The 12,802-nt window shown below is 47.9% G+C and overlaps 6 protein-coding genes across 6 annotated transcripts; 5 read left to right on the top strand and 1 right to left on the bottom strand.

The window, feature by feature from the left end:
* Nucleotides 1-59: 59 nt before the first annotated feature.
* On the top strand, nucleotides 60-3,250 carry CND02250 (cleavage and polyadenylation specificity factor subunit, putative). The gene is made up of 7 exons (XM_570295.2): nucleotides 60-356; nucleotides 401-720; nucleotides 781-1,053; nucleotides 1,102-1,742; nucleotides 1,791-2,417; nucleotides 2,467-2,655; nucleotides 2,706-3,250. The coding sequence occupies exons 1-7, from the start codon at nucleotides 187-189 to the stop codon at nucleotides 3,183-3,185; spliced, it is 2,700 nt and encodes an 899-aa protein (XP_570295.1). The 5' UTR covers nucleotides 60-186; the 3' UTR covers nucleotides 3,186-3,250.
* A 172-nt stretch (nucleotides 3,251-3,422) lies between these two features.
* Nucleotides 3,423-5,968, top strand: CND02240 (expressed protein). Its single transcript, XM_570654.2, has 5 exons — nucleotides 3,423-3,558; nucleotides 3,609-3,681; nucleotides 3,741-4,045; nucleotides 4,107-4,634; nucleotides 4,681-5,968. The coding sequence occupies exons 1-5, from the start codon at nucleotides 3,511-3,513 to the stop codon at nucleotides 5,887-5,889; spliced, it is 2,163 nt and encodes a 720-aa protein (XP_570654.1). The 5' UTR covers nucleotides 3,423-3,510; the 3' UTR covers nucleotides 5,890-5,968.
* A 71-nt stretch (nucleotides 5,969-6,039) lies between these two features.
* On the top strand, nucleotides 6,040-7,735 carry CND02230 (conserved hypothetical protein). Its single transcript, XM_024656994.1, has 8 exons — nucleotides 6,040-6,125; nucleotides 6,188-6,326; nucleotides 6,425-6,635; nucleotides 6,718-6,938; nucleotides 6,988-7,043; nucleotides 7,097-7,311; nucleotides 7,358-7,439; nucleotides 7,499-7,735. Exons 2-8 carry the CDS (start codon nucleotides 6,271-6,273, stop codon nucleotides 7,651-7,653), a joined length of 996 nt encoding a protein of 331 aa, XP_024512724.1. The 5' UTR covers nucleotides 6,040-6,125; nucleotides 6,188-6,270; the 3' UTR covers nucleotides 7,654-7,735.
* Nucleotides 7,665-8,995, bottom strand: CND02220 (hypothetical protein). Its single transcript, XM_570296.2, has 4 exons — nucleotides 8,613-8,995; nucleotides 8,442-8,555; nucleotides 8,182-8,388; nucleotides 7,665-8,128 (listed from the first exon to the last, which is right to left on the bottom strand). The coding sequence occupies exons 1-4, from the start codon at nucleotides 8,704-8,706 to the stop codon at nucleotides 7,719-7,721; spliced, it is 825 nt and encodes a 274-aa protein (XP_570296.1). The 5' UTR covers nucleotides 8,707-8,995; the 3' UTR covers nucleotides 7,665-7,718.
* CND02210 (conserved hypothetical protein) lies at nucleotides 8,972-10,830 on the top strand. The gene is made up of 9 exons (XM_570431.1): nucleotides 8,972-9,073; nucleotides 9,118-9,226; nucleotides 9,294-9,508; nucleotides 9,564-9,609; nucleotides 9,666-9,747; nucleotides 9,801-9,835; nucleotides 9,905-9,978; nucleotides 10,027-10,089; nucleotides 10,148-10,830. Exons 1-9 carry the CDS (start codon nucleotides 9,038-9,040, stop codon nucleotides 10,562-10,564), a joined length of 1,077 nt encoding a protein of 358 aa, XP_570431.1. The 5' UTR covers nucleotides 8,972-9,037; the 3' UTR covers nucleotides 10,565-10,830.
* Nucleotides 10,831-10,935: 105 nt separating this feature from the next.
* Nucleotides 10,936-12,574, top strand: CND02200 (conserved hypothetical protein). Its single transcript, XM_570297.1, has 4 exons — nucleotides 10,936-11,065; nucleotides 11,128-11,443; nucleotides 11,492-11,737; nucleotides 11,792-12,574. The coding sequence occupies exons 1-4, from the start codon at nucleotides 11,043-11,045 to the stop codon at nucleotides 12,509-12,511; spliced, it is 1,305 nt and encodes a 434-aa protein (XP_570297.1). The 5' UTR covers nucleotides 10,936-11,042; the 3' UTR covers nucleotides 12,512-12,574.
* Nucleotides 12,575-12,802: the final 228 nt, after the last annotated feature.

Below are 12,802 nucleotides of genomic sequence, written 5' to 3'. Positions count from 1 at the left end.
ATCCAGCGAGAAGGCAGAACGCAATTCGCGACCGTTGACCCTTTCGACATCGCCATATTTTTGACAGAACAACTATAAATCCATACTTCATCACAGTCACATTTCTTCTCGGCATATACCACCTAGTCACTGCATAGGGGCAATCAGCAGCCTTTGCCTTAGCTATCCTGCGAAAAAGCTCGAAAAATGATCACTCTCACGCCGCTCTCTGCCTCTGCGGCCGAAACGTCCCCTTCCGAACCGATATGCTACCTGCTTGAACTTGACGATGCCCGGATATTGTTGGACATGGGACAACGGGACTACCGTGCGAGCTCTCAGCAATGCAGCTGGGACTATGAAGAAGCGGTGCGGGAGTAAGTCTGCCGAACGATGTTTGAGCAGCGTTGACCTCTTGTAGTTTGGCACCGACTCTGTCTCTCGTTTTGTTGTCTCATTCCTCGTCTAACTACCTCTCTCTCTATCCGTATGCCCGGGCAAGATGGGGTCTCACTTGCCCAGTATATGCCACACAGCCAACGGTAGAGATGGGGCGTGTTGTATGTCTCGCCGAAGCTGAAAGCTGGAGATCAGAGTGTCCTGTAGATTCTGAAAAAGTTGCGGCAGATGACGGGAGTAAGAAGCCTCTTAGGGGCCCGTTCGTCCCTACCGTTGAAGAGATTCATGAGGCTTTTGATTGGATTAAAGCTGTCAGGTATAGTCAGCCCCTACACCTTGGTGGTCAGTATTTCAAGAGTCTCCACGGGTAAGCAAATGCTCATATGTTATCATGCTATTCAGGCGATTTTTCCCATCTTCTTCTCACCCCTTTCGCCTCTGGGCACACTCTTGGTGGGAGTCTTTTCAAAATACGATCCCCCACATCCGGTACAGTTCTCTATGCCGTTGGCATCAACCACACCAGCGAAAGACATCTGGATGGGATGGTAGGAGTGCAGAATGGGCCTACAGGCTACGCCGACGGAGTCCTGCGTCCCGACCTTTTAATTGTGGAAGGAGGCCGAAGTATGGTTGTCAATCCAAAGCGTAAAGAACGTGAGGCAGCGCTCATAGGTACGTATAGATTTCATCCTACAATAAATTGTTCTGAACAATGATTAGATACGATCACTTCTACACTTGAATCAAACCATTCTGTGCTCCTTCCGGTGGACCCATCACCTCGTCTTCTCGAACTTATGATCCTTCTTGATCAGCATTGGACATTCAAACGCACACCAAAAGTCAAGCAACGACGATACAATGAACCGCCCGCCGATCTCTGGCCCTACCCATTGTGCATTGTCAGTAAAACTGCTCAGGATATGGTAGCTTTTGCAAGGAGTCTGATAGACTGGATGGGAGGTGTGGTCAAGGATAGCGCTGGTGATATGGTCGATGTTGGTAGAGGGAAAAGAGCAAGAGGAGCACGGATGGCTCTTGGCTCGGAGTATGGAGTGTTGGATTTTCGACACGTCCAGTTCTTTCTAAACACTACCGACTTGCTTCAAACATATCCACTAACGCGTCCCAAGCTCGTCCTTGCCGTACCGCCTACGATGTCTCATGGTCCTTCACGCTTTCTTTTCACAGCGATGGCAAATACAGAAGGAAACGTCATCATGCTTACCGGCCGCAGCGAGGAACAGACGTTGGCAAGGGATCTGTACAACCGTTGGGAGAGATCCCAAACAACAGGAAGCAAGTGGGGAGAGGGTAAAATAGGTCATTTAACTCAACTCGAAGGCAAATTGCAAGTTGAAGTAAGTGCAATTCCCGTCCAGAATAGAACTTTGCTGAGGCCATTATAGGTGGATTCCAAGGTTCCCCTCTCTGGTGCCGAGCTTGAGGCACATGTGGAGTCGGAGCGTCTGCAAAAAGAGAAGGAAGCCGCGCACAAAGCCGCCGTAGACCGTTCTCGACGTATGCTTGAAGCTGATGATTTGGAATCCGATTCGGACTCTGAATCCGAGGCTGACGGCCATGCTGGTGATATAACCGTCAGACGAACCGAGGGTGCCAATGCTTATGCCGGTGATGGAGAGGATGTCAGAACCATGAGTTTTGACATCTATGTTAAAGGTCAACAAATGAGAAGTGGAAGAGGCGCAGAGATGGCGAGATTCAGAATGTTTCCGTTCGTTGAGCGCAAAGGGCGCAAGATCGACCAGTTTGGTGAAGGTCTTGACATTGGCCAATGGATGCGCAAGGGGCGAGAAATCGCTGAAGAAGGGGAGACGGAGGAAGTAAGGGAGGCGAAGAAAAGGAAGGAAGAGGAAGAGGAAAAAGCGAAGCAAGCACCGGAACCGCCCAGCAAATATGTGAGCGAAGAGGTGGGGGTTGAATTGAAGGCTATGATCGGTTTCGTAGATATGGAAGGGTTGCATGATGGGCAAAGTATTAAAACCATCATTTCAGACCTGCAACCGCGAAAACTGGTACGTCGTGTTTGCGTTTTGCTGTCTCATTCTGACGTACTCTGGCAAGATTATCGTGCGGTCATCCAAAGAATCTACGCAGAACCTCATATCCTTCTTAGGCAGCGTGACAGGGTTCACGAGGGACATATTTAGCCCATCGCTAACCGAAGAGATCAAAATTGGTGAACACGTGCAATCCTACTCTCTGACCCTTGGTGACAGCATATCCTCTGCTTTGGCAAAGAAATGGTCTGACGTGAGTCTTCACCAATCTGAGACAACGGCAAAAAGCTAACAGTGACTTAGTTCGAGGGATATGAGGTGACCTTCGTGGATGGCAAGATTGTCCTTCCTGCCGGATCCACTATTCCAATCCTCGAAACCCCCTCCCTTGTTGGCCCCTTGGTTAAGACTGAAGCGGAGGGAGATGATGCCGACGATGAAGCCAAACCATCGGCCGAAGAACTCGCAGCTGCTTCCGCACCGCCTATCTCATCATCTGCTCCCTTGCCTTTACCAACCTCAACGTTCATCGGGGACCTGCGTCTTGCCCGACTGAAGCATCGGCTATCTCTTCTCAATCCTCCCATACCCGCAGAGTTTGCAGGTGAAGGTGTACTTGTTTGTGGACCCGGCATAGCCCAAGAGGCACAAGGAGCTGCAAGCGTAGTCTCGGTCCGGAAGATTGGAGAAGGCAAGATTGTCTTGGAAGGATGTATAGGTAGAGTGTACGTAGAAGTTAGAAAGGCGTTGTACGGAGGTCTGGCAAGAGTAGATGCTGCGTAAATGCTTCCAAGCCTCCCATATTTACAGATGCATTATTTCATGCATTCATCCGGTGCGCTCTTCGCCGAGCAGCTGAGCAGCCGGTCGAAATATTTATTATTATATTATTGCAAGCTTACTACGTACGACTGTAAAAAGCAGCCAAAAAGATTAAAAGCCGGCTAACGCGAGCGACAAGAAATAAAAATAAACACGATCACGTGACTTGCATCAAAGTTCAAAATCATGCATTCCCTACGTTCGTTCTTCGTTCATTCTTCAACGGCAGACACTATAACCAGTTTAATCTCGCCTTGTTCGTGTAAGCTCAAGAGAGGATTGGAATATGCCCAAAGCCACAAGAAAAAAGAAGGAAAAAAAGGCCGATTTTGTCGTATGTAAATTTCATGTCTTCCGTTGCCACAGAATTGACCCAGAGGGCAGAAAGCCAAACTCAAACTTGGTAAGGGCAAGAAGCAGGCTTCGAACACCACCGACACATCCTTCAAGGCGAGATGTAAGTTAATGATATCTTGTCATATGGCACTCAGTAATACTTAACCTGGAATGATTCAGCTATTGCGCTTCCCGGCCAGGAAGCTCTCAATCGAGCGCTTCAAATTTCTGAAGGTGCTGGTCCATCTGAACCAACCACTGCCAATGGTTTGACTCTAGAGGATATCTTTATCCGTCTCAGGCATCCTAATTCCGTTGTTCGGAAGGAGGCATTGGGTGGATTGAGAGAAATATTGCAAGTAGACGTGAGCAGGGAAGTCGGCAAAGTTTTGAGGGCATTGGGAGGATTGGTCGCAGATGATGACGCTGCTGTGAGGAAAGGTTTACTAGGTCTTTTGGATTGGTATCTGGCCCATCTATCCCAAGTAAGGAATTGTTGATATCCCTTTACGGCTACTGCTCTTCGCAAATGCTAACTTGTACCAGTCGATTCTATCCCCTCATCTTCCCCTTCTCGTTCTTCAAGCATCTTCCGCCCTCTCTCACATTTTCCCCGAGATTAGACTTGATGCCTGCAAGCTAGTACATCTCATGCTCCAATATGTCCCGAGCCATGTTGTCTCTTCTTGGCCCTACGAATCGTCTAACATCCTTGAAGGTCTCCGCCTTGCAGTCGGGCTCGGTGGCGAGAAAGGAGTAAATTCGCAGATCGGACGATTGACAGGCGGTGCAAAACTTGTGACGATGAAAGCAATGCGAGAATTTGTGAGGATAGGATTAGAAAACGGTATGACCCAAAAATGGGGCGGAGGGTATCTGGAGGACAGGCAGAGTAGCAGGGGAAAATTCAAAGTGGTGAAGGAAGAGTCTGGTTTAGAAAATGTACAACTTGAAGGTTGGCTTGTAGGCACCAGAATGGCGAAGCTGGTAGGCGATGGAGATGCCTGGGAGCTCGGAAGGTTGGGATCTCTGGGGGGCAAGGGCGACGAGGAAGGTGTGGTCAGCGTTCTCTCAGTACGTGACGACTCAAGTAATTTCTGAATATGCTAATTCGTTGCAGCAATTATATATTCAACTGCACCCCCTTCTTTTGTCTACCTTCCTTGAAAACGCCCCTACTGCCTTCTCACCTTCAATGGCTTCAGTTACTCCAGCTTCCGAAGACATACCATTGGCTCTCTGTGTCATGACTGCATCTTTAACCGAGTTGCTCGCCGATGCGATCTTGACCCGCGCAACGCCAGACGCAAATACTCCAGAACTCAGGCAGGTGAAAAACTGCATTTCAGATTTCCATCGACGTATGACTGGGTGGTTTCCTTTCAATTCTCGTACGGCTCCGACACCTTCAGGGGTTACACCAGGCTTTGAACTCTCACTGGCGTACGCTAGACTGGCTGTTCTTCTCTCCCCACGACCTGTCGATTTAACATTTACCAAACACTCAACGAAGCGCGGGAAAGAGGTTCGCTGGAGGGAGAGAGTCAAGGCCACTGAGGAAGCTTGGAAAACGATGAGGGAATCGGAGAGGGCGAAAGGGAAGGGCAAAATTGGGCAGAATCAATGGGCAATGGAGGAGGTAGCGGATTGGGTTGTCGAAGTTCTGGAACCCAAAAAGGATGTCCTTGCACCTTCCCTAACCCCCGAAGCATACTCAGCCCTTTTGCCTATAGTTTGGGCTCTTCTCGCCCAACCACCTTGTCTAGCATCGGATGACACCGACATTCCCTCTCACGTCGGATCTGCTTTTATCTCCCATCTGATCCGCCAAGGATCGACTTCTCCCATCCGTGAAATTGGTGAAGAGTTCCTCATTGCTCTCATTCTCGTGCACGAGAAGAAGTACCCAATTCTGCCTTTTTACATTGTCCCCCAATCACCTTTACGTCCAATGATCAAGGGCTGGTTTGAAGGAATTCCAAAGACTCTTTTTGAATTGGGAACAAAAAACCAGAGTGCGTCTGAAAGGCTCTTACGCTTTCTTCTTGTGATTGGATCACGAGGCGAAGGTGCATATGAGCAACCGTATAGCCTGATTGATCCTGCAACTTTCCCCAGCCTGACACCTAAACTTGCGCCATTTTGGCATCTCCAACACCCTTCAAAGGGCTCGATTCCAGGCGCGTGGACCAAGTTTAACAGTGGAGAGGTGAAACGACTAGGTCTGGACGTAGCCATGGTGTGGAAACAATGGAACGGGCTTAGGCTGAGTGATGCCATCGGAAGGGTCTGCGGTCATGACCAGTGGGGATCCTATTGGAGAAGGTAGAGCTACATTGTCGCATCTCATATGTATGATTATTACATCCTGTACTTATACAATATTCCAGAGCACAATGTGATTATCGCGGAATTCAAGAAAGATTTCGTTATAAATATAATCGTGTAGAGTATCATTAATTTTATATTTTGACAGCATAATTACTATTGGTTCCTTCTTGGCTTCGTACTACATATACAAGACGGCCCGGGATTGAATACTATCAGATGACGTAATTGCCAGAGGCAGGTATCTACTTCGCCAGCCGGACGCTTCGGATCGAGAGATTGACGAGAGAGGATAATAGACTGCTCTGTACTTCTAGCCCGAGTAAGAAGAACTGCTCCTTAGGTCGTTAATTTAAGTCTCCTAAGAACAGAAGTCGCAGATATGGCCAGCTCGGAAGTGCTTCACCCCAAAGCCGTGGCAGTAATAACGGGTGCTGCGTACGTCTTATTCTCGCATACTTCCGTTCTTGCGCAACGGCGAGAGGGATTCACGAACCACATCTGAAACATCCGAAGGCTGATCCAGTCAATGATAGCTCAGGTATCGGTTTGGCTGCTGCCCTTCGTTATGCCAAAGAAGGAGCGTCAATTGTTCTTGTAGATATTGATCCAGCCGCTCTTGACCCGGCGGTGGAAAAGGTAAAGAGCGTAGAAGGTGTTGGCACCGTGTTTGGTGTAAGAGTTGACGTGGGAAACGTTAAAGAAGTGGCCAGCCTGCGGGATCGGGTTTTGGAGGAGTTTGGCGAGGTGAGTTGGGTAATGTCGCGGGCTCCAAAACTTCAATCGGTTGCCGCAGGAACGTGTGGGATGACTAATACCATAATGATAGGTCCACATTCTTATGGCCAACGCTGGGACTTCTACTAAGGCTCCTACATTCTCTTTGGGCACACCCTTGGAGGAGCTTCAATCGCACTGGAACAAAGTTCTCAATACCAACTTCTTCGGTGTTTTAAACACCGCTCAGGCTTTCGCTCCGTTTATGGTAAAGCAAGAAAATTCAAGTGTTATCATTATCACTGGGAGCAAACAGGGCATCACTTGTCCTCCGTGAGTGCTCGATACGGCAAAAAATGAGTCCTTGCTGAAGGTATGACAGTGGCAACGCGGGCTACAACGTTTCCAAAGCGGCTGTCAAGACCTATGCCGAACAGCGTAAGTAAAAGCAGCATATAAAATGAGCTGTTGGCAGGCTCACTATTCTCTAGTCTCTCATGAGTTGCGCTCAGATCCCGATAGTCGCTGCACTGCCCATCTCTTCATCCCTGGCTGGGTCTTCACTAGTCTTACGGGCGCCAACAACATCGGGGCCACGAAACCACCTGGCGCTTGGACACCAGAGCAAACCGTAGACTACATGGTTGATAAAGTGTTTGGAGAGGGAGATTTCTATGTTATTTGCCCTGATAACGAAACCCCTACTGTGAGTTGGATCTGGAGGTGATGGATAAGCCTGATCAAGGGAGTAGTCTTTGGACAAGGCAAGAATCCAGTGGAGCATGGACGATGTCATTCAGAACCGACCTGCTCTATCTAGGTGGCATCCTAGCTGTGAGTACTGTGATTCAAAGACCGTCTTGGAAGGCGCTCATAGCTCCATGTCATAACAGATAAGGCTCGCTTCGAAGATTTTATTCAATCGAAACAGGGTCTGGCGGCTCGAAGCCGCAGCCGTGGTCGGCCTGCACAACGCGATGGCTCTCAGGTACCATCAGTGGTATCTATCCCTTCTGAGACTGACTTGTTGGCTTTCCGCCGTAATTGAGTCAACTACTGCTCAGATTATCATGACATATCGTTTGGGGAGCCTCTAGTCAGACATGCATAGGATTATGTAGGCCGTTGTTGCTGTTTTTGGGCCCATTCGTACATCCTTATCTCTTCCTCAGCAATCTCTTCCAATCTTTTATCTACTTCTGCTCTCTTTTTCTCCAGCGTTGCGAGGTACTCTTCGTTACTGAGCTTTCGTACTGGTAGTACTTTGGCAAGATTTGACATCATGCGCTCCGGTAAAGATGGTGGTGAGGTCGGTTCAAGAGAGGGCATGGATGATTTCAAGGCGTCAAATGTAGCGGTTGGTTCTTGTTCAGAAGGAGAAGCAGTATCGAGCGACGACATCCTGGTTTGGCTTTTGGCGAGATAGCTTAATCGCATGACGCGTAGTTGATTGGCTGACACCTGCAGAGCGGAGGTGATCAACGCAGAAGTAAACGCGGCCTTGCCAAACGTTGCACGTCCTCCTATAATGCCGGGCTTAGCTTAGCTAACTTCCTAGTAATTGAAAATGTCTCACGAAAAGCCGCAGATAGTACTCCACCGGTCAAAGCTCCAGCGAGAGCTGAATCCAACACCCTGTCTGTGCGCATCTGCCCTATTGAGACGACCTGCGGCAGTTTGCTACGTTGCCTCTCGCTTAACTGGAGATCCAATAGGCGTCTAGAATGGGATGGTGTGGCTTCAATAATAAGCAGCAAAGGAGAGACGACATATTCCCGAACAGCTAATAAATCCTGTCAGGCAGTTGCATGGAGAGCTGTAGGACAAAAGTCTCACTAAAAAAAGCCAAGCCAGCGATGGACATATTTATGGTCATGTTGGTACCCAATGTGTATGGGTTTTTGGACTGAAGCGCTCCAATTGAGGCTCCAGTAATAGCGCCAAAAGTACCTGTGACGATTGGATCGGTTTCAGAGCAGAAATCACATCACGTGGAGAGGAACGAACCAGTTGCCAGTATACCTTTAAGGACGAAGAGGGGAGAAGCAGGATCAAAGGGGTAGAGGAATGGACTGTTGGATGCGGAGTCTTTGGAAGACATTGGGAGATTAATTTTGGGTTATTGTGTATAGTAGGTACGAGTCTCTTCGAGCAAAGCAGCCGGGAAGGTTTTGAGTATCAACAAGAGCGATTTCGGAAGTGGTATTCGTTGTAGAGTCTGTTGCTAATAAAGAAGACCATCAAATTAGGTGGAGGTTGTGCGGGGATAGTCTCAACTCCGCTTCACGGGACGCTGACACTGCTGTTCTTCGCGGTGGTAATGACGATGGTAGGTGATGAGTGAAGGACAAAAAAGCATGATGAATGAAGCGTATGCCAACATCCGGTAGTTTATTATACCTCTCTATTGCTAAAAATCCGTACCAGCCATCATGTTATCCTCAAATACAGCTCTCACCGTTGCCAAGGTTGGGCTCTTTCTGGCTATCAGGTCAAGCTTACAGTGGTGTAGTACGCTTTGGGCGCATCCGTGACGGCTACAACATTGGCAATAGGTGGTTTGTGGTACTTCCAGCGAAGCCTTATCTATCCTTCCGGATTTCCAGAAGGATCTAGGATTGGTAGGTATCAACCAAAGTTCAGTTTGGCTGATGCTGAAGCTGATGTTGATATTGAACATAACGTCAGTCGTCCCTAAACCGATCGAAGTGGGATGCCCATACGAAGATGTAACACTCACTTGCTCAGATGGAGTTAAAATCAAAGCCTATGTCATTATGGCAAGAAGGAAACCACTGATGATGTCTGAATTGAGAGGACTTTCCCCGGCGGAACGAAAAGAGAAAGCCCAGATGGAAATGGAGGCCTGGGCACAAGAGATGGGTGATGAAAAAGCCATTGAAGTGAGTCAAGATCCTTATACTGATGATAATTGGTCATAATAACAGCTGGTGGCAGTATTCTAAATCAAGGCCAACGATTATCATATTCCATGCCAACGCAGGTAAGGCAGCCAGACGGGCCGGCAACATGAGCTGATTTATTGGTTCATATGAATAGGTAACATGGGTCACCGTGTTCCATTAGCCAGACATTTCAACGTCGACTTTAAATGTAATGTATTCATGTTAAGCTACAGAGGGCAGGTTGAGAATGTTATAGGAGACCCAGGACGAGGCTTACTTCTTACCACAGGTACGGTCTTTCGGAAGGAAAGCCATCCGAGTCTGGTAAGTTTCGTTCCTATTGTAATACGCCGAAAATAAGTGACTTAAGACACTATTATCATAAACATTTAGGTCTCCAAATCGATATCCAGACAGCTATGAAGTACGTTCAAGCCCACCCTATCCTCGGACAGACAAAAATCATTGTATGTAGATCATTAAGGCTGTTTCTTTCGATGGCTCACTGCGCACAGCTTTACGGGCAATCACTTGGTGGCGCCGCCTGTTTTTACGCCGCAAGTAAACACCGTGATACTGTAAGTATCCCTAGGCTTTGGGCTGCCTATAATTGTACACTAAGAATACTTCTGGCAGGTGGCCGGGGTCATTGTTGAGAACACCATGCTTTCTTTCCAGACCCTTGTTCCTCTCATCATGCCTCAGATCCCAAGGTTTCTCTTACCGATTCTCCTAACGGAGCATTGGGACGCCCATAAAACTGTCCCATTAATTCCTTCCACGACTCCTATCCTTTTCCTCGTTGGTAAGCGAGACACGCTTGTCAAAGCTGAACAAATGTTGGCGCTGCGTAAGCTCCGTGGTTCAGGAATAACAAGATGGCGAGAGTTTGATGGAGAGCACAACGATACTTGTTTGCAACCAGGATATTGGGAGGAAATTGGGAAATGGTTAAAGGAAGAGATAGAGGATGATGGAGTGGAAGTCGTTGATCAGAACGACAGAGGGGAAAAGAATTCACTGAAAGTCACAACAGAAGACGCGGCGCTGTAGAGAAGAAGAAGATATTGGGTACGAACTGGGGTGACGTATTTTCACGGCCGCAACGAACCGCTCGCGAGTGTAATCTTTGGGAGCCGCGATACAGCAGCAGTATCCTGTCGTCGTTACAAAGGAGCATCTAGTAGTACTTCACCTCTTCTTTCCGTACAAAATGCCACAGGAGTGATGGATATAAATAAAAAATAGTTAATTAATGATGAAGCGGCCGTGTCCGCATTCTGCCATATGGTTAACTATTTATGTAATAATTGTTATTAATTGTTTATTACGTTTCATCAGCCATTATGCCGCCGCCACTCTCCCGTGGAGTCTCTATCTGCTGTCACAGTTACAGTGATATTCTCGACTTCATTTCCGTCTCTTTGCTTCTACACCTTTTCCTTCATCTTGCCATCTAGCGGGGATTTGCATCTTGATCAAGTTCATTTACTATCGTCTCGGACACTAACCCCACAAGACAGTTTCAGCAATGGGTGGTGGCGATCTTAACATGTGAGTGCTTTCAGATTATCCTTTGCAAACAGAATTTTTGCTGATCCTTTATTCAATCATAGGAAAAAGTCCTGGCACCCGGTGCTCTTGGTCAATCAGGAGCGCGTCTGGAAAGCCGAAAAAGTTGCGAATGAAGAGAAGAAAATGCTCGCGCAATTGCGCAAAGAGCGTGAAGAGGAGCGACAACTTGAAGAACTGCATCGTCTCCAGGAAGCTTCGACTGGCAAGAAAAGGGTTGAAAAGCTCGATTGGATGTATGCTGCTCCAAGCACAGAGGGTGGAGCCCTTGGGGGAGCTAGAATTGGCGAGAGAGATATGGAGGAATACTTGTTGGGGAAAAAGAGAGTTGATGAAGTGTTGGGGCAAGGTGACAAGAATGTGGGTAACATCTGTTCGAGATTCAGCTGAGCTAATATCATGTATAAGATTGGAGCGGCTAGCAGAGAATTTATAGCCCTTCAGAATGCCAACACGGCGCGAGACACAGCGGCGAAAATCAGAGAAGATCCTCTGCTAGCCATCAAAAAACAGGAACAAGCTGCTCTGGCAGCCCTGATGAACCGGCCTGATATCAGGAAGCAACTTAGGGCAGCCAAAAAGGCCAAAGAAACAAAGGGGCGGGAAGGAGAATCTAAGGAAGAACGAAAAGCCAGGAAGAGAGCAGAAAAAGAAGTAAGCAAGTCTTAAGCCTTTACTTGAGTCTAAATGCTAAAGCATCCTATGCAGGAGCGGCGAAAGTCGAAACATCGGTACCACGACTCCCGTTCACCCCCCTCCGATTATTACGACGATCGTGATCATAGACGTCATCGTGACTCTTACGATTCTCAAGACCGAGAGAATCGCCGGACTTACCGAGATCGCTCAGACCGTTCACGGACTCGGTCTGAATCACCCAAAAGGGAGAAAAAGGAAAAGGACTATTCCAATAGAGACAGAGATTATCGAAGAAGAAATGACACAACGAGGGGGTCTTTCGATGAGAGCCCTAGAAAGGGTGGAGGAAACCGGTGGGGGTCCCATGGACCCGATGGATACAGGAGGAGTGATCATCGCGATGACGGTTTCCGCGAACGACAGCGAGGTGACCGCATTCCTCCTCCCCGACATCTTTCTTATAATCATTCAACTCCTGATGTTCGGCCATCATCGCCACCTTCGTCTTCTGCTGCCCCTGTAAACCGCAACACAAGTACTCTCGAAGATCAGCGCGCCGCTCGATTGGCTGCTATGTCTGCCTCTGCTGACGAACTCTACTCCAGCCGATCCAAATCACTTGCTGCACGTGCTGAAGAGGAGCGCCGAGAGCAAGAGAAGGATGAAAAAATGAGGCAGAAATATGGCAAAGAACAAGCTAGTGCAAACTTTTTCAGTCAACAAAGCCAATTGGGATTGGGTGAAGCCTTGCAGAGAAGGGGAGGCAAGGGCTTGTTAAAAGATATTTAGCATATTTATATCGGTGATGAAATAGGCATGTACGATTTTATTTAGATGTAACAGCATTAGGACGATCAGTCGATTTGGATTCGTAGTAAAAAAATTGGCCAATACGTACCCGGTCGAGCGGGGTACAGCGATCAAGCATGATGATGACCATTTGTGATCGTTTACGTACTGTTTGAAAAGTCATAAAGACTGAAAACGTCTTTTCTCCCTAGCGGGGGATCAAACACAAATCGAATAAATCTCTCGCCTTTTACTAGAGATATCCGTGTATTTGGTCCGCAAACCCGCGTT

Source organism: Cryptococcus neoformans, assembly GCF_000091045.1.
Source record: "Cryptococcus neoformans var. neoformans JEC21 chromosome 4 sequence".
Taxonomy (NCBI): domain Eukaryota; kingdom Fungi; phylum Basidiomycota; class Tremellomycetes; order Tremellales; family Cryptococcaceae; genus Cryptococcus; species Cryptococcus deneoformans.
This window is presented reverse-complemented; position numbering and strand designations above follow the sequence as displayed.